Raw genomic sequence first — 24,518 nt, forward strand, 5'->3', positions numbered from 1 at the left:
GATTTTTATTTATTTTGTATTTGGTTATCTCCTGTCAATTATTATTAAATTATAATTGGGACATCGTTTTGATTTTCTTGTAATAGTTAGATTATGTTAATTATAATTAAATCATAATCGAGACATCATCTCCAATTTTCCTCCAATAATTAAATTATGAATTGAATTATTTCTTTCACCCAGATTCACTTACTGATTAGTCTTTATAAACAAATATATTTGTTTTATATGGAGACATGGTATAATGAGTATAATTAGTTAATCTAAATTATAGAGATCCTCATATTAAAATCTCAATTCATCGAGGATCACATAGGCGAGAACAAAACATATATTCAGTATAGTTAGTATTAGAAATTTAATCCACGTGGTTTCAAATTAATGAATTCTTTTTAAGTATTAGAAAAATGTATGAATTAAATTTAATCAGTCTTTCAATTTTAAGACGATAAAGAAAAACCTGCAATAAAAAAAATTACTTTTTCTTTAAAAAGAAAACAAGATAACCTATTTTTCCTTGATTAAAAAACAAGTTTAACTCTTTTGAATAAAATAATGTAGATGTTAATAAATTTAATTTAATAGTTATTAATAAATAGAAATGGTGTGAAAGAGAGACACAGAATCATATCCTTCGTCATCCCCAACTTCAAAGAGGAAGCAGGAGTCACACAGTGACACAACCAATGGCTTCCATTTCTGTTTTAGCAAGAACACTCATTTTCAACCATTCAACCAAACGTTTCTTTAGTCCCTTCAAACCCCTTTCTTCTCCCTTTCTTCTTCAATGTGCCACAAAAACCACCTGCGCCCTCCAGCAATCTCGCCGCAACGTCATTGAAATCCTCGAAGAACGCGGTCTGGTCGAGTCCATCACCAGCGACGCGCTACGGGCCGCGTGCTCCTCACCGGTCAAGGTCTACTGCGGTTTCGACCCCACCGCGGAGTCTCTGCACCTTGGCAACCTCCTCGGCATCATCGTGCTCTCCTGGTTCCACCGCTGCGGCCACAGCTCCATCGCGTTGATCGGAGGCGCCACCGCCCGCGTGGGCGATCCCTCAGGAAAATCTCTCGAAAGGCCCGAACTTGACGCCGAGTCTTTGGAGAAGAACACGGTGGGTATCTCCAACACCATTGAACGGATTTTGGGTCGCGGTCGAAATCCGAACTCGGTGGGTTCTGATTTATCTGTTGTGATTTTGAATAACTATGACTGGTGGAAGGAGTTTAGTTTGTTGGATTTTTTGAAAAGGGTGGGTAGGTTTGCTAGGGTAGGGTCTATGATTTCTAAGGAGAGTGTAAGGAAGAGGTTGGAGTCAGAAGAAGGAATTAGTTTCACTGAGTTCACATATCAGTTATTGCAAGGTTACGATTTCTTGCACTTGTTTCAGAATGAGGGTATAAATGTTCAGATTGGGGGTAGTGATCAATGGGGTAATATAACTGCTGGGACTGAATTGATTAGGAAGATATTGCACGTGAAAGATGCATATGGCTTGACATTCCCTCTTCTTTTGAAGAGTGATGGTACGAAGTTTGGGAAGTCTGAAGATGGAGCTATTTGGTTGTCTCCAAAGTTTTTGTCTCCCTACAAGTTTTACCAGTATTTTTTTAGCATTACTGATGATGATGTGATTAGGTTTTTGAGAGTTCTTACATTTTTGGACATTGAGGAGATAGTTGCCTTGGAAGGGGAGATGACGAAGCCTGGCTATGTGCCTAACACCGCCCAGCGGAGGCTGGCGGAAGAAGTTACACGATTTGTTCATGGGGAAGAAGGTTTGGCTGAGGCTCTTCAGGCCACTGAGGCATTGAGGCCAGGGTCAGGGACGAAGTTGGACTGGAAAAGCATTGAGGGGATTGCTGAGGATGTGCCATCTTGTTCTTTGGCTTATGAGGAGGTTTTGAATCTGTCATTGGTGGATCTTTCTGTCTCTTCTGGTTTGTTTGAGAGTAAGTCTGCTGCAAGGAGGTTGTTGAAGCAAGGGGGGCTTTACTTAAATAATAGCAGAGTGGATAGTGAAGGTAAGAGGATTGAGGCTGCGGATATTGTGGATGGGAAAGTTCTTCTGTTATCAGCTGGCAAAAAGAACAAGGTGCTGGTGAGAATAGCTTGAGAGTGTCTATTGAACAGAGTATTTTTTGGGGACTGTTTTATTTGCTCTGTGTTTATTTATTTTTTTTTTGTATTCTTAAGAAACCTTTGATTTACCTGATACAGAGAAGCTTATTCTCTATGTGTAGTTTTCTATTTAGAATTAGAGTTTCACCTCAACTTGTACTGGTTTGTAATGCAAACCTTCATTTCACGGGCTATTTAGGTGGAAGTTCAATTTTGTTTGGAGAATAGCACCATTTTTTTTTGGAGGATAAACCCTCTTACTCACATTCATTATTTGGTAAACATTGCAGCTGCGTGTACTTATTTATGTATAATGTAACATTGAAGCTGTAAATTTTGAAGTTCAACGTTTCTTTAATAGAAAATATTGGAAGAGAATACATTGTTGAACAAAAGCTAATTGCACTGAACATAAATTGGTGAACTCATTGATCTTTGGTTGGGTGCAGTGGTTCTTGCTTTGATCTATAACATTTTTGATGTCTTGCTGCATAAGTATTGTGTTTCTGAAATGAGTAAAGCCTGGTTGATCGAGTTGAGATTGTACTGGCTTTTAATTTGTATGGGATATTGATATTGATATTGATATCCATGTAAACTTGTATGCTTATATCAAGAACCAGGTGTAGCTGGTCTCACTACTGTTCAATGAGACCATCTTTCTATTGAAAGCTTTTCTTATGTATACCGAATCATTAGACTAGACTGGTCAGTGTATCAAACACCATCTTCTCATTTGAGCCCTCCCTAAATTTGAAAGTTTTTTCTGGTTTAGTGGCTGCTTCAAAGTTGTTCTATTGTATGACATTGAACAGGTTTTGTTCTGTCTGATTAGGGAGCTACAACACCGTGGTTGAAACAATAGACAATGAAACTAAAATTCATTAGCACAATAACATTCAATTACCCCATAATAGTATTTTGACTGTTACTTTACATTTCAATTGATCATTCATGCAGTACTAAAATATTTGGAATGGCCACTCTTTAACAAGAATGAATTCTTAATATGATGACAGTGTTAAGTTGCTCCTCACCTTATTTTTCTTATCTTTTAATGTGTTAGTTTTGGATTTTCGCATGCATCGAAGCATAGAACTAAGATTTATTACAGTTTTAATATTTTGAAAAAATTTACTCCCGGAAAACATTTCCAAATCTGAAAAGATAACTAAATCACAAATAACATATAGGAAATATGCAGTTAATATTTTTCAATTCACCAGTCAATATATAATGATTCAATGGCATTGGTAGGAATTCAATAATATTGTTAGGCTTTTACCCACTCATAGAGATGGCAACAGGACGGACTCGAGTTTTATTATCTTTTGTCTCATCTCCATTTTTACTAGGTAACAGATATAATCTTGAACCAATATACATTTTTTTATTACTTCAATATTAATTTTAATTAATTTTTATAACATAATAACAAATTATGGTAAAGGAAACATAATATTATCAAATATTCAATATTAAAATAATGGTTGTTTCTTCGATAACAAATATTTGAAAATAAATTATAATTGTTTACATTTTAAATTATAATACCAAATAAAATTTCATGAGAACCAACACATTTATTAAATTTGCATACATTAATGAAATCTAGTTAATAAAATTTAAAAATATTTTTTTAAATATATAAAAGGAATATTCAAATTAAAATATATTTTAAATGTTTGTTTATTTAAATCTTTTAAATTCTAATGAATATCTTTTTTATACATTAATAAAAGTTATAATACATCACCTTATCAAAATGATACAAAGAACAAATAATAATCATAATAATAAAATTTTGAGATAGATGTTGTATCTTTTGAACTTCAATTATGTTGGATGGTATAAAAAAAGATTCATGACAATTATATTAAATTTTTTATATTATAGTAAATAAAAGTTATGTATACAATTATAGTGAAAATATTACAGTATGATTGATAATGAGTTAGAAAATAAAAAAAATATTAGATAAATATATCGAAATAGTATTCTACATAATGAAAATAAATAACAAATAAAGATATTAAAAAAATTAACAAATGCTTATAAACAATTTGAAAGACTATATAAAGAAATCGTACCAAGAAAAACAAAAATGTATAATTAAGAGTATGATAAGATGAAAAATACCTTAGAGATTTAAGAAAACTTTTAAAATATCAACATAGATACTCAATGGTTGAGAAATAACAAAACTTTTTTTAGAGAAACAAAAAAGTTCTTCAAATGAAACAAAAACTAATAATAATAAGTAAAGGATACTAATCAACGAAAGGTTTATGCTATTAAATACTTAAATTGAGAGTATTAGACATTCTAATGTGGAAGGAAAATATACAGTAAATAAAAATATTAAAAAATAATATAAATATTCAAATGTGAGACATAATTTTTTTTTATTTGACATACATCTTTTAACATAATTACGTAAAAATTATGATATGATGAAAAAATATAATTGAGATGCGAATAAATTTTATGACAAACCAAATAATTAGAAGAAATAAAAAAAATAGTATATATATATATATATATGGTTACTTAATTAATTACAAATATTTAATAATTTAAACGAGAACAAGTATTATGATGGAGATATGTACATCCTCATACCTATCCCCATATCCAATTAAAAAAGTCGGAGATTCTCCATACACATACCCATATCCAGTCAATGCGAAAATTTCCCGTCAAAATGGTTTGGACAATATTCACGATGATAAATTTATTTGCCATCTCTACACACATCCAAGTCAAGATGAAGTATTTCAAATAAATATTATATATATATATATATATATATATATATATATATATATATATATATATTTGTAACTGATTTATATAGAGACAAAGCAATAATTTAGATATGTGCGAGAAAATGTAAAAAAGAAATTCAAGACTTATACGGTTTCAATAATTTTGTGATTAAAAAAATTATTAAGTTAAAATTCCAAAGGAAAATATAATTAAGTTAACTTTATTCTAAAATTAAATTTCAATTTAAACAATTATATATAATTTTTTAAATTCTGATATAAATTTAATATACAGAAATATTATTCTTATGAGTTTTAATTATATAAATTTATTATTTAGATTTATAATTTACAAACTAAAATACTAGTTTAGTTAAGATGTATTCACCTTATAAAAAGTTTTATTCTACTATATTCTTATTCAATTATATATTATATTGTATAGCCGATTATATTTTACTTTATTTTTATTTTTCTTTCTTAAATATAAGTTTACCATATCTTTGTCTTTCCATTTTTTGGTCGTGTAAGCGCAGCATCAGTTATTCGATCCCGGTTCCCAGAAGCTGAATAGCAAAAACTGAACTTTGGTCTCTCACACAGAAACCAACCAATCACAAAACAACGCAATCTTTTCAGTGATGTTGGTGTCAACGAACAAAACAATGTTTTTGGCAAGAAGATTAAGGTATTGTCTGTCTCCTTCCATTCCCAAATTTCCTCCTTTCTTGCAAAACCCCATTTCCTTTCTTTGCTTCCCTTCACCCTGTACTCTCCACTCTCACTCCCAGCGCCTACAAATTAACAATCTTGATGATGCTTTTTTCCAATTCAATCACATGCTCCATATGCATCCTACCCCACCCACATTCCAACTTAACAAGATTTTAAGTTTCCTTGTGAATAGTAAGCTTTACCCTTCTACTATTTCTCTTTATAGGCAAATGGAATTCACTGGAATTGATCCTGACTTTTTCACTTTGAACATATTGGTTAACTGTTTCTGCCACTTAGGTCAAATGGCCTTCGCTTTCTCTGTAGTGGGAAAGATTCTCAAACTGGGTCATCACCCAACTACCATAACCTTGAACACTCTCATGAAAGGTCTCTGTCTTAAGGGTGAGGTAAAAAAAGCACTGAACTTTCATGACGAGGTGTTGGCACAAGGGTTTCGGCTGGATGAGATTAGTTATGGGACTTTGATCAATGGGGTGTGTAAAATAGGAGAAACAAGAGCTGCCATTAGGTTGTTGAGAATGATTGAAAGAAGGGCTATTAAGCCTAATTTGATAATGTACAGCACAATCATTGATAGTCTATCCAAAGATAATCTTGTTACTGAGGCTTGTGATTTATATTCTGAAATGGTTGTGAAAGGAATTTCTCCTGATGTTGTCACTTACACTAGTTTGATATGTGGTTTCTGCATTGTGGGTCAACTAAACAAAGCAATTGGTTTGTTAAATGAAATGGTATCGAAAAGCATCGACCCAGATATTTATACCTATAGTATATTGATTGATGCTTTATGTAAGGAAGGAAAGGTAAAAGAAGCTAGAAATGTGTTTGCTGTGATGGTGAAAGCATGTTTGAAACCTGATGTTATTGTTTGTAGTACTTTAATGGATGGATATTTCATAGTTAATGAAGTGAACAGTGCAAAACATGTATTCTACACTTTGACCCAAATGGGAGTAACTCCTGATGTTCACTGCTATAGTATCATGATTCATGGACTATGTAAGATTAAAATGGTGGATGATGCTATGAATCTTTTTAAAGAAATGCACCAGAAAAATATGGTTCCTGATACAGTGACTTATACTTCTCTTATTGCTGGTTTGTGCAAATCAGGAAGAATCTCTTATGTTTGGGATCTTATTGATCAGATGCATGATACAGGTCAACCTCTTGATGTAATCACTTATAATAATTTAATAGATGCTTTGTGCAAAAATGGCCATCTTGACAAAGCAATTGAATTCTTCAACAAAATGAAAAACCAAGGAATTCAGCCAAATGTGTACACATTCACTATACTTCTTGATGGACTTTGTAAAGGTGGAAAGCTTAAGAATGCACAAGAGGTTTTTCTAGATCTTTTGACTAAAGGCTATTGTTTAAACGCCAAAACATATACTGTTATGATCAATGGGCTTTGTAAAGAGGGTTTGCTTGATGAAGCATTGGCCTTATGGTCAAAAATGGAAGACAATGGTTGCATTCCAGATGCTGTAACTTTTGAAATAATGATTCGTGCTTTCTTTGAAGAAGATGAAAATGATAAGGCGGAGAAACTTCTTTATGAAATGATTGCCAGAGGCCTATTGTAAGAGTAAACTAGGTGAGATTCTTTCTAGTGACACATGCTATTTTGAATTTGGTGAGAATCATGTAATATTATTGCTTTCCATATTACTTTTTGATTATAAGTCACAGGTTGTTACATTTATTTTCATATTCTAACAACAGGAATCATTGATTTTTTGTAGTCTTGATATAGTTGCATTTTTTTCTTCCTAATATGCTAATATTTTCTTTGATGTCATTGCTTCCTAACTAATTGAAAACCGAAATGAACTGTAAGTTCTAATATCATGTCAGATGTTACTTAAAACCAAGATGTAACTTCTGAATCTTTCTTTTATAGGTATAAACTCCTTATTATCAGGCTTAAACAAAAGTACTATTTAAGTCTAACTAACATGACCAACCAACTAAACTACTTAACTGCCAACTGTCTGAAACAGAATAACAGATAAGATGGCAAAGAAGAAAAATGCTAAAAGAGAACCTAACAATGCATGTTAAATAAACCAATAGACAACGGCTTTCATACCTCTTATCAAATCTAGCTTTGAGCTTTCTTTTTTGAGCTTCGAAACATTTGCAAATTTACTGGCAGTTTGTCTTCAGGATCAAAATATGCTTTCTATTCCTGAACTTTTAGAACTTATTATGAATGCTAAGAATTACATAAGGTGTGCAACTACTTCAGACAATGCTGCCATATGTAGTACAAACATTGAAGTGCTCAGAAGCTAAGCGAGCACAAAAAGAGATGCTTATACGATGAATGGCAAAACAGCATTATGAAGTACAGAGGTAGAGTGAAAGGTTCTATTGCTTGTTTCTCCATACATTGCTTGCCAAGACCTTTGTATGCTTGTTCAAATAAAGGCAGTTAATGGATTGGAAAATTTTCAATTTCCCCTGTATTGTCTTCACTTTGTAAACAAAACAACTTAAAAAGGCACAGATAATGTTTCAAAATCATATACTAGAAATAATGCAATGTGACTAGACTTTCTGCATAGCTGTTGGAATATCTCTTGCATAAACTGGAATATAGTGATAGAAAAAAAAGAGAGACAATTGAAATTTCTGGTGTATTCTCAAAGGAAATAAACCAAGCACCCTGTGAGTACAATAGAAATTAGAGAGAGAAGAGAACATTCAACAAAAGAAATTCATAACTAACTTTCTTCTTATTTTACCCCTCCCCTTTTGCATACATATACCCCTAAGTCTCTATAATGCGTTGGTTTGTTTGCAATTTTGTTGCTTCTCCTAATAACTTTCTCTCCACTTTTCATATTTCCCTTATCTATGGCCACGTGTCCCACTGAATTTTTCTCTGCATCACTAATCATCATAACATTACCTTCCCCATCGAAAGGGACCTTGTCCCCAAGGTCAAACTGAGGAAAATGAGCTTGGATATATGATAATGATTCCCAAGTGCACTTGTATGTACCTTCCCACTAGATGAGAACTTGGGGAACCCAAGATTGTTGCACCTGAATATGGCGAAAAGCCAATACTGCTAACGGCTGTAACTGTGGTCCTTCGAGAGTTGTCATCAGTGGCAATAGAATGTACTGGGAAATGGGTTCACCCCTACACAACTTCAACAAAGAAACATGGAAAATGGGTGTAATTTGGCATGTGAAGGGAGCTCTAGACGATAAGCAACAATTCCAATACGTTCTAAGATTTTAAAAGGCCCAAAATATTGCATGGACAACTTTTGATTTCGTTGAAGCCGTAGAGACAATTGGCGATAGGGTTGTAACTTCACAAAAACCGACACCAACATTGAACTCTATTTTCGTCCACTTTTTATCCACATTCGTCTTCATGCGAGCTTGAGCGTGAGACAACTGTAGTTTGAGCTGAGCAAGGAGACGATCACGTTGCACTAACTGATCCTGAACTTCATAGGGAATGTCATCACGAGTAGAACATGGAATGATTGTGGGAGGCTCTCTGCCATAGATAACTTTGAAAGGGGTCATCCCAATGGAGGTTTGAAATGAGCTATTGTACCAAAATTCTGCCTATGGCAGAAAGGAGACCCACTGGTGTGGGTGTTCAGAAACAAAACAATGCAAATACATTTCCAGACACTTATTAAGAGCTTCAGATTGGTCATCTGTTTGTGGATGGTAAGCGAAGCTCATCTTCAATGTAGTACCCTGAAGTTTGAATAAATGCTGCCAAAATGAGCTAGTGAAAACCTTATCACGGTCAGAGACTATGGAAGTAGGAATACCATGCAATTTAACCACAATATTGAGGAAAGCTTCAACAACTTGGAGTGCAATAAAATGGGACTGCAAAGGTGCAAAATGAGCAAACTTAGATAAGCGGTCAATGATGACAAAAATAACAAAATAACCCCTTGACAATGGAAAACCAGTGATGAAGTCCATAACGACATCCTCCCAGACTTGATTCGGAATTGGAAGAGGGCTTAAAAGACCAGCAGGAAATGTTTGTAATGATTTGGCTTGTTGGCATACTTGACATTGCCTAATGAAGGCACTAATGTCACGACGCATACCCGACCAATAAAAATAAGTAGCAACACGAGCACGAGTGCGGAGGAATCCCGCATGTCCCCCTATGGCAGATGAATGAAATTCATGTAAGATTTGAAGGATAACAGAATGAGCCTCGACTGGAATCAATAAGCGGTGGCGCCAAAATAACAACCCATCCTTCAATATGTGTTGTGGCATGGTAGCATGGTCAGATTGGAATTTCTGAATTAATTGGTTCAATGAACGCGGCAAAGAGATGGCATCTTTGATCTCATCAATAATGGTGGAATGGGGAATTGTTACTACCATGTGAAATGAACGAGATAATGCATCAAAAGCCTGATTAGAGGATCTAGTTTTGTATTCAATGGAGTAGTGGAAACTAGTAGTTTAGGAAGAAGTGATTCTTGCTTCGATGTCTGTATGACTTGACCAATGAGATGTTTAAGGCTACGATGGTCAATGCGGATAATGAAATAATGGCCAACCAGGTAATGACGAAACTTCGCAACCGCTTCAATGATGGCATAGAGTTCCCGAACGTATGCATATTGTCATTGCATGCGAGGAGATATTTTCTTTGAAAAATAAGCAATAGGATGACCGACTTGAGACAAAACAACACCAATACCCAAGCCTGAAGCGTTTGTTTCCACAATAAACGGTAATGCAAAATCGTCGGGAAGAGACAAGACATGTGCCGTGATAAGAGCGAGCTTGTTGAAGAGCGATAAAAGCTGTGTGGGCCTTCGTGTTTCAAGAAAACTTATCTTTTTGTAACAAATTGGTAAGAGGTGCAGCAATGGAAGCATATCCTTTAATAAATATGCGATAATATCCAATTAAACCAAGGGAAGCTCTCAATTGAGTCACGGAAGTCGGTATAGGCAACTCGTGCATTGCTTGAACCTTGTCGGGGTCCATTTCCACGCCTTGGCAAGAAACTATATGACCCAAATATTCAAGACTATATTTGCCAAAAGAGCATTTTGAAAGCTTAACATAAAGCTGATGGCGTTGCAAACAGTCAAGTACCCGAGACAAGTGATCCAGATGTGAGGATCAGGTAGTGCTGTATACCAAGATATCATAAAAAAACACTAATACAAACTTACGCTAAAAGGGACAAAAAACATAATTCATCAAGGCTTGGAAGGTGGTTGGGGCATTGGTTAATTTGAATGGCATGACAAGCCACTCATAGTGCCCATGATGGCTGTGAAAAGCTGTCTTGTGACGATCCTCGGGATAGACTAAAATTTGATGATACCCGAAACATAAATCCAACTTAGAGAAAAATCAAGACCCACCAAGTTCATCAAGTAATTCGTCTATAATAGGAATAGGGAATGAATCCTTCACTGTCACCGCATTCAAGGCTTTGTAATTCGTGCAAAAGCGCTATGTCTCATCCTTCTTATGCACCAACAAAATTGGAACTAAAAAAGGACCAGTACTTGGCTGAATCAAACCGTCTTGGAGCATCACTGTAACCATATGCTCGATCTCAGATTTATGAGAGAAATGATAACGGTATTGCCTGACTTTGACTGCCGAAACCCCTTCTTGTAGAGGAATAGAATGATCGTGGCTACGTGGTGGTGGTAATCCTCGAGGAACTTCAAAGAGAGAGGAAAACTTTTGCAGAACAACCACAAGATCATTGGGCAATTTCGGAGGAAAGTCCAACGATTCTCCTGTATCCAAGTCCATGGAAAAACAAGATAAAGTGTACATTTCAGCAATAGCCTTAGTGGCACACAACCGCTTGAGATGGTGAAATTTGGCAGTAACCAGGTGATAATAATGGTCACCTTGTAAGGTGATAAAAGCATTGTTAGCATAAAATCTGATGTAAGCAGAGCGATAATCGGCAATGTGTTCGCCCAATGTCACAAGCCATGAGGCTCTAATTAACACATTAGTGTCGAAAATCAATAACACATACGTGGGGAAATGAATGATATGGCCACTGATTTGAAGCGGTAAGGCACGGATGATGTCACCGACCTGTAAGTAATGACCATTTCCCACCAAAACCCTCACACCAGGGGTTGGTTCAATAGGGAGGTGAAGGTGATGTGCGATGCGAAGGTGGATAAAACTATCGGAGCTACCACCATCCATAAGCACCTTAACGGTTGTACCAATAATGGTTCCTTGGAAATGGATAGTGGCGCTGCTAGGGAAGCCTTGGTAAGCTTGCAGAGAAAGGTGATGGAGAGATAATGGTGGGTCATCCTCGGGGTTTGGAGGGTTAGGCGTCAACACATCAAAAATAGGTTGGCAATCATCGTCATCAACATCATATAATAGTAACATGATATTCTTATTAGGACATTTGTTAGTCCAAGAGTACTTCTCATCACAAGTGAAACAAAGCCCTTTGTCATGACGAATTTGCATCTCTGCCGACGACATATGTTTGATTGGTGGTAATGGTTTGAGGCGAGGCGTAGGAAGTAAACTTGACGAAGGAGAACCCACGAGGTTATAGGTTTTGAGAGTAGTAGAAGACGATGTAGGAGAAGAAAAGGACCTCATTGGGGTAGCAACAACGTTGGCTTTAGCTGAATTGGAAGGAAGGCCCAAATTAACCTTTGTATCAAATAAACGGGCCAGTGCCACCGCACATAACAATGACTGCGGAATTTGGGTGATGACCTCACAACGAATTGGGTCATGCTATCCACTGATGAAACAATCCAACAAGGCTGCATCAATGAGCCCATCGACTCAGTTGGCGAGAGTCAAAAATTGAGTGTAATACACAACAATAGAGCCTTCCTAAGATAGCTTGAACAATTGGGCACGAGGGTTGTCAAAGTTTGAAGGCCTAAAGTGTTCCTCCACAGCATGAGCAAGTTCGATCCATGTAGGGATTTGGTTGGCTTTTTGTAACATCTGGAACCATGGCACAACAAAACCTTCAAAATGAACGGACGCAATGAGGAGCCATTGTGAAGCAGGGGTGTCATAATATGCAAAGAATTGTTAGGCACAAAACAACCAATTAAGAGGATTAGATCCATCAAATCTTAGAAAGTCCCATTTCACGTGACGTAATGGAGGTAATGAGGACGGAGCTCCAATTGGTGAAGGAAGGGAGAGGCGATCAAGAGCTCGAGTTAGAGTATCAAGAGTGCGTTGGATTGAAGACATCGTTGTCTCCACTCGATCCAAACGCTACTGGGTTACCTTATTCTGGTCATCAAGGGAAGTGATACTATCAGAGGCGCGTTTAATGTCTACAACCAACTCCTTCAATCGTGTGTTTTCCTCCATCAGAGCTCAATGTAAGCACCAATGGAATATCTCATGCACAAACTGGAATATAGTGATAGCAAAAAAAAAGAGAGACAATTGAAATTTTTGGTGTATTCTCAAAGGAAATAAACCGAGCAGCCTGTGAGTACAATAGAAATCAAAGAGAGAAGAGAACATTCAGCAAGAGAAATTCATAACTAACTTTCTTCTTATTTTTCCCCTCCCCTTTTGCATACATATATCCCTTAGTCCCTATAACGTGCTGGTTTGTTTGCAATTCTGTTGCTTCTCCTAACAACTTTCTCTCCACTTTTCATATTTCCTTATATATAGGCACGTGTCCTACTGAATTTCCCTCTGCATCACTACTCACTATGACAATTGTAACATGGCTTTATTTTTGTTTCTTTTCATTTGTGTAGTGATACTTTTTATGTTATATAAGTGAAGACTGTTTGGTTAGTTTTTTTTGTTTTTGTTATGTAGACTTTAGTACTTTACACTTTAGTAGAATTTCTACTGTAGTGAGAGATACATTTTTTGTTTTGTATCTTCTATCATGATTCTGCCATATTCAAATAGAAAAGGATATTGGTCTTTTTTTCCTCATTGTTAGAAAAGTCATGGTTGTTACTTGTTACATGGCAAATTGTGAAACTTTTCAATGATTCTCTCGCTTCAACGTTCTTATTAGTTTTGTATAGTGGCCTGGTGTTACTTGATTTTGGCTTGGTGAAACTTTGGGGCATAAATGAATTGGCTAAGGTGATTAATGGAAAAGGCTATATCAGGGCGTGTGTTTGTCAGATAAATGAGAAAGCCAATTAGACGTCTGTAGGAGGCAGATTGGTCTTTATTGAGGGGTTTTCCTTGCAGAAGGAGTTTAGATGACTGAGACATAAGAGTTGGCATGGGTGCAAAATCAAGCATACATGTTTCGGTCAACAGATCAAGAGTGTATTTGCGTTGCGATAGGTGAATGCCTGAAGGATTTCAAGCCACTTCTAGACCAAGAATATAGGTGAGGTCACCAAGGTTCTTAATGTGAAAGTTGGTTTGGAGAAGATGAGTTATATGTTGTATTTCCTCAATGTATGTTTCGGTTAGGATGACGTCATCCACATAGATAAGAATGACAGAGGTGTGAGATTCAACATGTTTGATAAAAGGTGAATGGTCAGAAGGAGAACATGTGTAATCATGAGATATGAGAAACTGGGATAGCTTATCATACCACTGTCTTCCTGCTTGCTTTAAGCCATAAAGGGAGCGTTGCAAATTGCACACTTTTTTGGATTTGGGGTTAGAAAGACCTAGGGGCAACTTCATGTATACTTCTTCGTGTAAATCACCGTGCAAAAAGGCGTTGTTGACCTCCAATTGGCGCAAGAACCAATTGTTAGAGGCAGCTAAGGCAAGAAAGAGGCGAAGAGTGGTTAGTTTAGCAACAAGAGCAAAGGTATCAATGAAATCTAACCCTTGAACTTGGTTGTAACCTTTTGCTACTAGGTGGGCCTTGTAACGCTCAATGGAACCATCAAATTTGTACTTTGTTTTGTAGATCCAACGACAAGCAATGGCAGATTTTCTTGGTGGAAGATCCGTGATAATCCATGTGTTGTTTGTAGGTGTAAAATAAGATGAAATAGGGTTTTGGGATTAATCTCCCTTGTGTAAACCCTACACAAAGGATAGTTTATTTATATTGATAATGGGCATAACCCAGAAATACATAATGGGTTGAGCCCAACTACTAAACACAATATTATATCATCTAACACTCTCCCAAGCTGGTATATACAAATCGTATGTACCAAGCTTGTTACAAAGATAATCAATTATAGGTCCTCGAAGAGACTTAGTGAAAATATTTGCTAATTGATCACTTGTGTTGACAAACTCAATCTTGATGTCCCCATATAGGATTTTTTCTCGAATGAAGTGATAGTCAATTTCAATGTGCTTGGTCCTCTCATGAAAAATAGGATTAGAGCTAATGTGAAGAGCAGCCTGATTGTCACATATGAGTGTCATTTGAGTGACATCTCCAAATTGCAATTCTTGAAGCAATTGCTTAAGCCAAACAAGTTCACACGTGGCTAAAGCCATAGCTCTATATTCCGCTTCTGCTCTAGATCTTGCCACAACACTTTGTTTCTTGGTCTTCCAAGAGATCAAACTACCACCAATCGAGACATAATATCCGGAAGTAGATCTTCTGTCGGAAGGAGATCCTGCCCAGTCAGCATCTGAATAACATACAACTTTTGTATTAGAGTTGGAATCATATAGTAAACCTTTTCCAGGAGAGCTTTTGATATACTTTAATATGCGAATGACTGCATTCTAATGTTCTTCACATGGGAAATTAAGGAATTGACTCACCACGCTAACAGCAAAGGAAATATCAGGACGAGTAATAATAAGATAATTCAACTTTCTAACTAATCGTCTGTACTGTTCAGGATCTGAGAAAGGCTCCCCCTATTTAGGTAGAAGTTTAATATTAGGATCCATGGGTGTTTCTATCGCTTTAAAATTCATTAACTCAGTTTCCTCCAGAATATCCAATGCATATTTCCTCTAAGATATGACAATACCACTATTGGATTGTGCTACTTCAATACCAAAGAAATACCTGAGTTTTCCAAGATCTTTGGTCTGAAAATGACGATAAAGATGTTGCTTTAAGAGGGAGATGCCAAGGTTGTCGCTTCCTGTGAGAACAATGTCATCAACATATACTATTAAGTAGATACATCCACACTGGAGTGACGATAAAAAACTGAATGATCCACTTCACTACGAGACATGCCAAATTGTTGAACAACACTACTGAATTTTCCAAACCAGGCCCGAAGAGACTGCTTTAGGCCATATAAAGATTTGTGAAGACGACAAACCAATCCAGAAGACTCCCCCTGAGCAACAAAACCCGGAGGTTGCTCCATATAAATTTCTTCATTCAAATCGCCATTAAGGAATGCATTTTTGACATCAAGTTGGTGAAAAGGCCATTGGCGAAGAGCAGCCATGACAATGAATAAGCGACCAGATGCCATCTTGGCCACTAGAGAAAAAGTATCACCATAATCTAAACCAAAGATCTGTGTGTAACCTTTGGCAACAAGGCGAGCTTTGAGACGGTCAACAGTACCATCAGGGCCAACTTTGATAGCATAGACCCACCTGCAACCAACAACAGATTTCCCGGATGGTAATTGGACAAGATCCCATGTTCCTCTATGCCTGAGAGCACTCAATTCATCAAGCATGGCTTGACGCCGACCAGGGTGGGCTAATGCATCACTTAAAGATTTTGGAATTGACAAAGAGGAAATAGACAAAAGGCATGTATAGAAAGATGGAGAGATTCTATGATAACTCAAAGTAGCATAATGAGGGGAATGATTACGGGTAGAACGCATACCTTTACGAAGGGCAATGGGAAGATCAGACTCAGTTGTTGGAACCGGAGGAGACAAATAACTCGGCACTTGATGTGAGTAATGTGTTGGTGGTTGGCAACTGTCTTCTGCTATAAACCTGAAGAGGTGGTCTATCCGCAATAGGTACACTCGGAGGTGGCTGAGGAGAATTCGAGGTGGCACTGGAAGTGGGCACACTAGGAGGATCACACACAACAGGGATATCTATAGTAGTAGATGGTGGCTCACAGCGAGAAGAGGGGTGTGTGAAGTAAAAAGAAGACTCGTCAAAGGTGACATCAGCGAAGATAAAATGATGGTTGAGGGAAGGAGAGAAACACTTATACCCTTTTTGTGAGCGGGAGAATCCTAAGAAGACACATTTGTGGGCTCTCGGAGACAACTTATCCAAGCCAGGACTAAAATCATGAACAAAACATGTGGACCCAAAGACTTTAAGAGGTAAAGGGTGAAGAGGGTCGTGAGGAAATAAAATAGAATGAGGAACTTGGTTATGCAAGACTGAAGAAGGCATGCGATTAATAAGATAACAAGCGGTAAGAACCGCATCACTCCAAAAATGTGAAGGAACTGCACCATGAATTAAAAGAGTGTCAGTTGTTTCAATAATGTGGCTATTCTTGTGCTCAACCACTCCATTTTGTTGGGGTGTATAAGCACATGATGTTTGATGAAGAATGCCCTGAGAAGCCATAAAATGTTTGAAGGATTTAGAGAGATATTCACGACCATTATCACTCCGCAAATTTCGAATAGAAACCCCAAACTGTGTTTTAATTTCATGAAAGAATGATTGAAAAATAGAGAACAACTCAAAATGATTTTTCATTAAATATAACCAAAAGTAACAAAATACTGAAAACCTAAAGTAGACTTAGCACGATTAGGTCCCCAAATGTCTGAATGAACTAATGCAAAAGGGGACAAAGCCCGTTGTGAGACAATACAAGGAAACGAACTACGACTATGCTTTCCTAATTGACAAGACTCACACGACAAACTAGATAACTTGAAGACGACACACCCGAATTGGCCGCGAAAGAAGCCATAGAGGGAGAAACCCTAAAAATTCAAGGTGCTCCGATTGAAACAACAACCACAGATCTAGGAAGAGCTCAAGAAGGCGATTCAGGCGAAGTTGATCGACGTAGAAAAAGATCGGCGACGCGCCGTCACGTGCGGCAGAGAGGGGGAGACTGTCGGAGCTTGCGGCGATGCATGAAGGCGCGTGAGAACTTCGATGGCGGCGATCTCTGCGGCGTTGGAGTCGCCTGGCCGACATGAACAAAACCGTCTGGCGTCGGTCGAAACTGTAGCTTCGACGACGGCGACGATGGAGGCAACGGTGACGACGGTAGAAGCGACGGCAATGAGCGACTGGACAGTGACTGTAGTAAACTAACCTAAGCTCTAGATACCATGTAAAATAAGATGAAATAGGGTTTTGGGATTAATCTCCCTTGTGTAAACCCTACACAAAGGATAGTTTATTTATATTGATAATGGGCATAACCCAGAAATACATAATGGGCTGAGCCCAACTACTAAACACAATATTATATCATCTAACAGTAGGCAAGGCTTCAAGTTCCTCTTTCATAGCTTGAATCCAATGATGGTGTTTAGAAGCTTCAGTGTAGCTGCAAGGATCGTTAGTAGAGGATATAACAGAAATAAAATGTTTGAAAGAGGGGCATAAAATATTATAGTTAATGTAGTTGTGGATGAGGTATTTGGTGATACTATTGGTTTGAAAATTTTGAAGGTATTAGGGAGGTTTTCTAGAGCGGGTGGATCATCGAGGTTGAGTGACATTGGAATCTGTAATAAAAGGAGGTTGGGTGGGAGCAAGAGTGTTAGAGGGTGGATTGGGGTAAGGAGGGTTAGTGGGGAAAGGGGTTTGAAGGTCATCATAATTTTGAGTGTAGTTGGTTGGAAGAGGGAGAGAAAGATTGTTTGTATCAATTGTTCCAGTAGTGTTATGATAGGGAAAATGATTTTCATGGAAAATAACATTGTGTGATACTTCAAGATTGTGGTTCTTTAAGTTTAGGAGACGATAACCTTTAACATTGGGTTCAAAACCAAGAAATATACCAGGCACAACTCTAGAATCAAGTTTCTTTCAATGTGCAGTGATGGTGGAAGAATAACAAAGACAACCAAAAATATGAAGATTGGTTAGATCACAATTTTTTCCGAAAAGCTTTTCAAAAGGGGTGTCATTGTTTAAAAAGGGAGTAGGCATAGTATTGATAAGAAAAATAGCATGGGTAGCAGCAAAACACCAGAATAGAGTTGGAAGATTAGCTTGGAGAAGAAGGGCCTTGGTGACATTGAGAAGGTGTTGATGTTTTCTCTCGACAATGCCATTTTGCTGGGGAGTTTCAACGATAGTTAGAAAGTATTTATTTCCTTGCATAGAAATGAGAAGAACATGGGCCCCATATATCAATGTGTAATAACTCAAAGGGTTGAATAGTTTTTGATACACTAGAAGGAAAAGTTAGTTTGCATTGTTTAGCAAGATGACATGCATCACAAATATAAGAATGATCAAAATTGATATAGTTATACTTTGCAGACAGAAGACGAAGTCTATCATTTAAGAGATGACATAGTCTAAAGTGTCATAGATTTATGTTCTTGGCATTACAATTGTTTAAAGAAAGCAAAGAAATTGTTGTCATGAGTTTGGACATGTTTATAGAAATATAAGCCACCAGCGTGATTAGCTGAACCAATCGTGGCGTTGCTCTGTGAGTCTTGTATATCACAGCCAAGAGAAGAGAAAATGAGTTTGCAATTAAGAGTTTTGATTAGCTGTGAAACAGAATTGAGATTGAAGGAAAAATGAGGAACATAAACATTAGTTAAATAAAAGGTAAGGGAGAAGTGGATAGTTCCTGACTGTTCAACAGTCACAGTTTCACCATTAGGTAGAGTAATTTGGATAGGCTTGATTCTGGTGTGATAAGAAAAAAAATGTAGGGAAACACAAACGTGAACTGTGGCACCAGAGTCAAGTATCCAAATACGTTTATGGTGTGAAGAAGCAATAATAGAGTTGATATTACCTGATGAAGAATTGCTTGAAGCAATAGAGCCAATTTGATTGATTGTTACCGATGTGTGATTCTTGAACAGATTAGCCAAGAGTTGGTACTATAGGGGTGTTAGGTGAATGTCTCCCATGGTGTCATCAGGTTCAGATTGGGCATATTTGTCTTCTTGTATGGATGCTTAATGAACGTGTGGTGTTTTATTGTGTAGTTTGTGACCAGGTGGATAGCCATGCTTCTTATAGCATATATCCACTGTATGATCATTTCTACCACAATGAGTACAAAGTTTCTTGGAAGAAGAAAGTTGAGGAGGGATGCTTTTATTGTTGGCTTGGTTGGGAAAGCCATGCTTGCGGTAGCAGACACTTTCGGTGTGACTAGTTTTGTTGCAATGAGTGCAAGAATAAGTGGAGACAACATTGACAGACCCACTGTTAGGATTGTGATTGGAAGCAATGGAGTGTTGAGTGGTATTGTTGATGTTGTGGATGTTGATAGCAGGAGTGCCATGTGACAACTGTCTTTCTTATTGCATGACAACGGAAAAAAATTTTGTGATAGGTGGCATTAGATCCATGAGGAGAACATATGATTTTATATTTGTTAAATTGGTCATTGAGACCCCTTAAAAACTGTATAGCCTGATCTTCTCTTCTTATTTGTGCAAGGATAGTAGGAATCAGACATGAGCATTTGACGGGGCAAAAACATGTAGGTGTTGGTCTGAAGTTTTCTAATTCATCCCAGATGATGCATAATTTTGTGAAGAAATCAAAGACATTGAGATCGCCTTGACTGAGGGTAACTGCCTCTAATTGTAGATTATTTATACGTGCAAGATCACCATGGGAGAATTTGTTCTTGAGATTTGTCCAGATGTCGAGGGCGTTATCCATCCATATGATGTTTTGTCTTATGGTGGGAGAAACTGAATGAATGATCCAAGAAGCAACTATGTTGCATCAATGCCAAGTGGAGAACAAAGAATTGTTGGTGTTAGGTGGATCAGTGGTGCCAAGAATGAATTTGACCTTGTTCTTGGCACTTAAAGCCGTGATCATGGATCGACTCCATGAGTGATAATTGGTCCCGTTAAACAAAGGTGCAACCAGAGGTGTAGTTGGGTTTTCACTTGGATGCAGATTAAGAAAATTAGGTGACTGAATTTCGTTTGATGTAGAGGGCACAATATTGGTGGTGGAGATATCTGTCGTGGTTAAAGAAAGCAGGGAACAAAAACAAAAGGAAGAAAGAAACACAAGAAACAGGCAGGAAGCAAGCAAGAAAAAAGGAGAATGCATAATGACAGAGGCAATATGGAATTGCATAACAATATGGAAACAAAAGCAAAGGGAGAAAGAGATAGAGAGAGTCATAAGGAAGAAAGACAAAATAGAATTATATTCCTTGATGTGTTACAAAAGGACAAGGACAAGGACAAAAGCCTTATATACAAAAGAAGTGAAAGAGGCAAATAACGAAAAAAATAGTCAAAACTTAAGAGGAAACGTTGCGTGCAGTAGAACATAACTTTATCAATAAGATAACACAATTTAAAAGTCTTTTTTAACATTTTTTTCTTTTAGACTGTATAATCAAAAAGTCATTTTTGATTTGTGAATCTTGCAACCAAAAGTCATTCTATCAAAAAAAAAAAAATTTCATATTACGTAATTTGAAAAGCCAAAACAACTTTTAAATTACGTAATTATGAATTTTTTCGAATAGTATAATCCGAAAATATTTTTTAACTTTTAGATTGCATAATTTAAGAACAATAAAATGAGAAATTTCTTTTATATGGGGTGCAGTAAGAATTCTGTGGGGGTGCAAGAAAAAACTGGCTAGACTTAATCGTATGCTAACCTTTAACAATGCAGCAACAGCTCTATATGTTTCATCTTTGAAACAATGTTGATCGCTAAGAAAAGGAGTTTTTATAAGGTAAAAAGTTCAAGCCTTTACTTCTTTATGTCATGTTTATTCTTATCATAACTTGTTTAACTACATTTTCCATCAATACTAATAATTTGAGTTTTGTAGCTTGATCTATATATTTTTATATTGTTAATATTCTCACCTTATATGTCAATTATCATTATAATTTTTTGTTAAATTACTTTGGCCTCGAGTTTTGATTTTATTGATTTCTTTTCTGTTTTATTTCCATTGTAGTTCGAAATTTAAATTTTCACTATACAATGAGTGAATTTTATTTTAATTACTATAAAATATGTATTTTTTTATTTTTATCCTTCAAAATTTGAAATTATTATTTTTATTCCATTATTCATTTCAAGATAGGTAACTAATGCTTACTTTAGGGATTAAAAACATTTCCAAAGATATCATTACTGACACAAATTATAAGGACCAACTTTTACAGTTTTTTAGAAAAATAACAACATAAAAAATATTGAACTTTTAGAACTCGTAAAAAAACATATTGAACTTTTAGAAAATCAAATGTAATTATATAAAAATGGTATTTTTTCCATTTAGACATAATTTATTCTATATTTTACCCTTTATCAAATATTTGATAAAATTAAAATTTATCATACTTTTATCCTATCTTTATCCTACTCTTCTAATACATCTGTACTAATTTCAAAAATATATTTAAACCTTAATCAAGAATTGAATCCTATTTAATATGTTCATGTTAAAATCCAATCCATATAACATGTTTTTGACAAACCAAAGAATGTAGTGTTAAATTACCAAATTTAACATAAGATATGGATGATTAAAAGGTTGAGCATATAAGGAATTTGGCTAACACCCTATTTGTCCTTTAGGTTAATTATTGTAGACCAAGTTGCAGTTGATGATTCCATGTGAGAACACATTAATTTACAAAGCAAGTTTCGAGCTGTCTCTGTCACTGGGAAGAACCTCTCTGATTAATCACTGTGACACAGCTCAACTAATAGCTAATTAAGCATTCATAGATATATCCATGTGAATGCTTTATTTAGATATGTATCTTTGACTTTTAATCACATTTATATAGATCCAAAGACCTATCATTAATACACACATCTATGTGTCTAGGAATCCTCACAAACACATAATACTTTATCTTCTTCTCACATTTAATACCAAATTAGAACTTGTCAACTCCATATAAATGCCATATCAGTTTGATAATATTTTTTAATCCATATTATTAGTTAAAATATTGCATGATTTACCACCAAGTCGCCCAACTAGCTTGAATTGCGTGCTATAAAACTATTTCTTGCTTTCACTTCTAAAAAACAAAAAACTGAATAAAGAAAACCAAAATTCTCGTGCCTTGTTGATGGGGTGTTTGACATGTAAGAAAGATGAAGTTTCTGAAGTTTTGAATATTAAGTAATAGTAAATTGAGCAATAACTAATGGCCATGTTGAGCCAAAGATGCGAATATTTCAAGCAACGGTGACAAAACCAAGTTCGATCTGTGTCATAATCCATACGCATCTTTCGTCCAAACTATCACACAATATAAATAATAAAAATGGAGCATTCTATGCATGTCTATTACCTATCTTTTTTTATTTATTAACATTTTCTAAGCCTATTTTCACACTATTTCAGGTTGAGTTTCACACGTCAAAGGAATCGAATGCTTCCATAACTCACCAGATTTTGTTGGTGGAAAGATTGACTTAGATTGCATACCCTTTACTTGCATTGAACAACTTTAATTACACTGCAAAGCAAACGATTCCACTGTTCTTTTTCTTTCCTTTGATTCTTTGGTGTTCAACGTTAAAGTTGGTTCTCCTAGTTAAGCTTGGTTATGCATATCAAATGCTACTGATTCCAGCATCGGCTTAAATCAGTTTTCTACTATTTTATATCATAGTTGAGTTATTAGATGCCATCATCATAACTCTAGCAGGATGCTTACAATGACCGCTTGACAATTACATCCATTGTGTTATGAATAGGTTACAATTGGAACTATAATCTATTATGTGTAATAGATTACGACTTTAATTTCAATCTATAACTATTATAGGTTACAGTTCATTAATCACATAAAAAATAACCGTAATCATATTTTTTTGCAGTGAAAAACTATTTTATTCTTGATTACACTACGTGCTAGCAACTAGTACTGCTGCTAACAGATAATCAATCTTTCTATTGTTCTATTATTCTACCTAACTTTTTTTGGTTGATCACATAAGATTCCAATACCACCATACCTAACTATCACACCTTTTGAAAGAAAAGGTTATGCATAGCCTTTGGTTATTACAATATGTCTCCTTTTTCTTATATCAGTGGAAGGAAATAACTGTATATACTTTGAGTGACTTGTTAGGCTACAAAACTAATTCTAATTAACTAATCTATGCAATCAGTGGTTATAATTTGGCTGCTTACATAAGAGTTTAGAGCATACAATTCAACAAAAGACACAGAAAAGCTTTACTTTTATTTTTCTATTATATGTCATATATAGAGAGAGATGTTTTCAAATATACTAAGACTGATAAAGTTTGAGAATCTAAGTAAAACGAGAAAAGGGTTTTAATATATGTTCTTAGATCTATATATCTATATCTATATCTATATATCTTCACATGGGAACAGGAACCATAACACAGGCACCGTACCTTGTCTCCCTTTTAAGAAGTGAAGTCTTTCACATCCTTTAAATCTGCAGCTGGCACAGACTCGTGAGTGAGTTATTTAAACTTGAGTCAAATGGAGATATATTCCCCCCACGTGCAGTGGCCAATTGTTCAAGGCTATACTTAATCTCTTCATGTGATCTTCAGCACCAATTCTATAATAAAATCATACTTCTCAGAGCATCAAGAGTTTCTCATTGTATTCTTTATACTTTTTGCTTTCTGCATTTACCTACATCTATATTTATTCAGTTTTTCTCCATCTCATACCTTAATCTTTTACATCAGTTTGAAACATTGCAATCTAGTTAATTAATTACCTGGTAAAAGTAAATTTGATGCCTATATTCGAATGCAGTACTGTTACAAATGATGACAAATCAAGCA

At 35.8% G+C, this 24,518-nt stretch overlaps 3 protein-coding genes across 3 annotated transcripts; 2 read left to right on the top strand and 1 right to left on the bottom strand.

The window, feature by feature from the left end:
• Window positions 1-612: 612 nt before the first annotated feature.
• Window positions 613-2,347, top strand: EMB2768 (Tyrosyl-tRNA synthetase, class Ib, bacterial/mitochondrial). The gene has a single exon (XM_028082928.2). It carries the CDS (start codon window positions 687-689, stop codon window positions 2,115-2,117), a length of 1,431 nt encoding a protein of 476 aa, XP_027938729.1. The 5' UTR covers window positions 613-686; the 3' UTR covers window positions 2,118-2,347.
• Window positions 2,348-5,401: 3,054 nt separating this feature from the next.
• Window positions 5,402-7,381, top strand: LOC114193946 (uncharacterized). Its single transcript, XM_028083952.2, has 2 exons — window positions 5,402-5,578; window positions 5,831-7,381. Exons 1-2 carry the CDS (start codon window positions 5,532-5,534, stop codon window positions 7,221-7,223), a joined length of 1,440 nt encoding a protein of 479 aa, XP_027939753.1. The 5' UTR covers window positions 5,402-5,531; the 3' UTR covers window positions 7,224-7,381.
• Window positions 7,382-8,135: 754 nt separating this feature from the next.
• On the bottom strand, window positions 8,136-13,001 carry LOC146884433 (uncharacterized). The gene is made up of 9 exons (XM_085665984.1): window positions 12,915-13,001; window positions 11,174-12,359; window positions 10,590-10,660; window positions 10,325-10,486; window positions 9,289-10,055; window positions 8,988-9,159; window positions 8,691-8,798; window positions 8,412-8,591; window positions 8,136-8,231 (listed from the first exon to the last, which is right to left on the bottom strand). Exons 1-9 carry the CDS (start codon window positions 12,999-13,001, stop codon window positions 8,136-8,138), a joined length of 2,829 nt encoding a protein of 942 aa, XP_085522110.1.
• Between the last annotated feature and the right edge of the window lie 11,517 nt (window positions 13,002-24,518).

Source organism: Vigna unguiculata, chromosome 8, assembly GCF_037176805.1.
Source record: "Vigna unguiculata cultivar grain cowpea cultivar isolate G323 ecotype 2 chromosome 8, ASM3717680v1, whole genome shotgun sequence".
NCBI classification, from domain to species: Eukaryota; Viridiplantae; Streptophyta; class Magnoliopsida; order Fabales; family Fabaceae; genus Vigna; species Vigna unguiculata.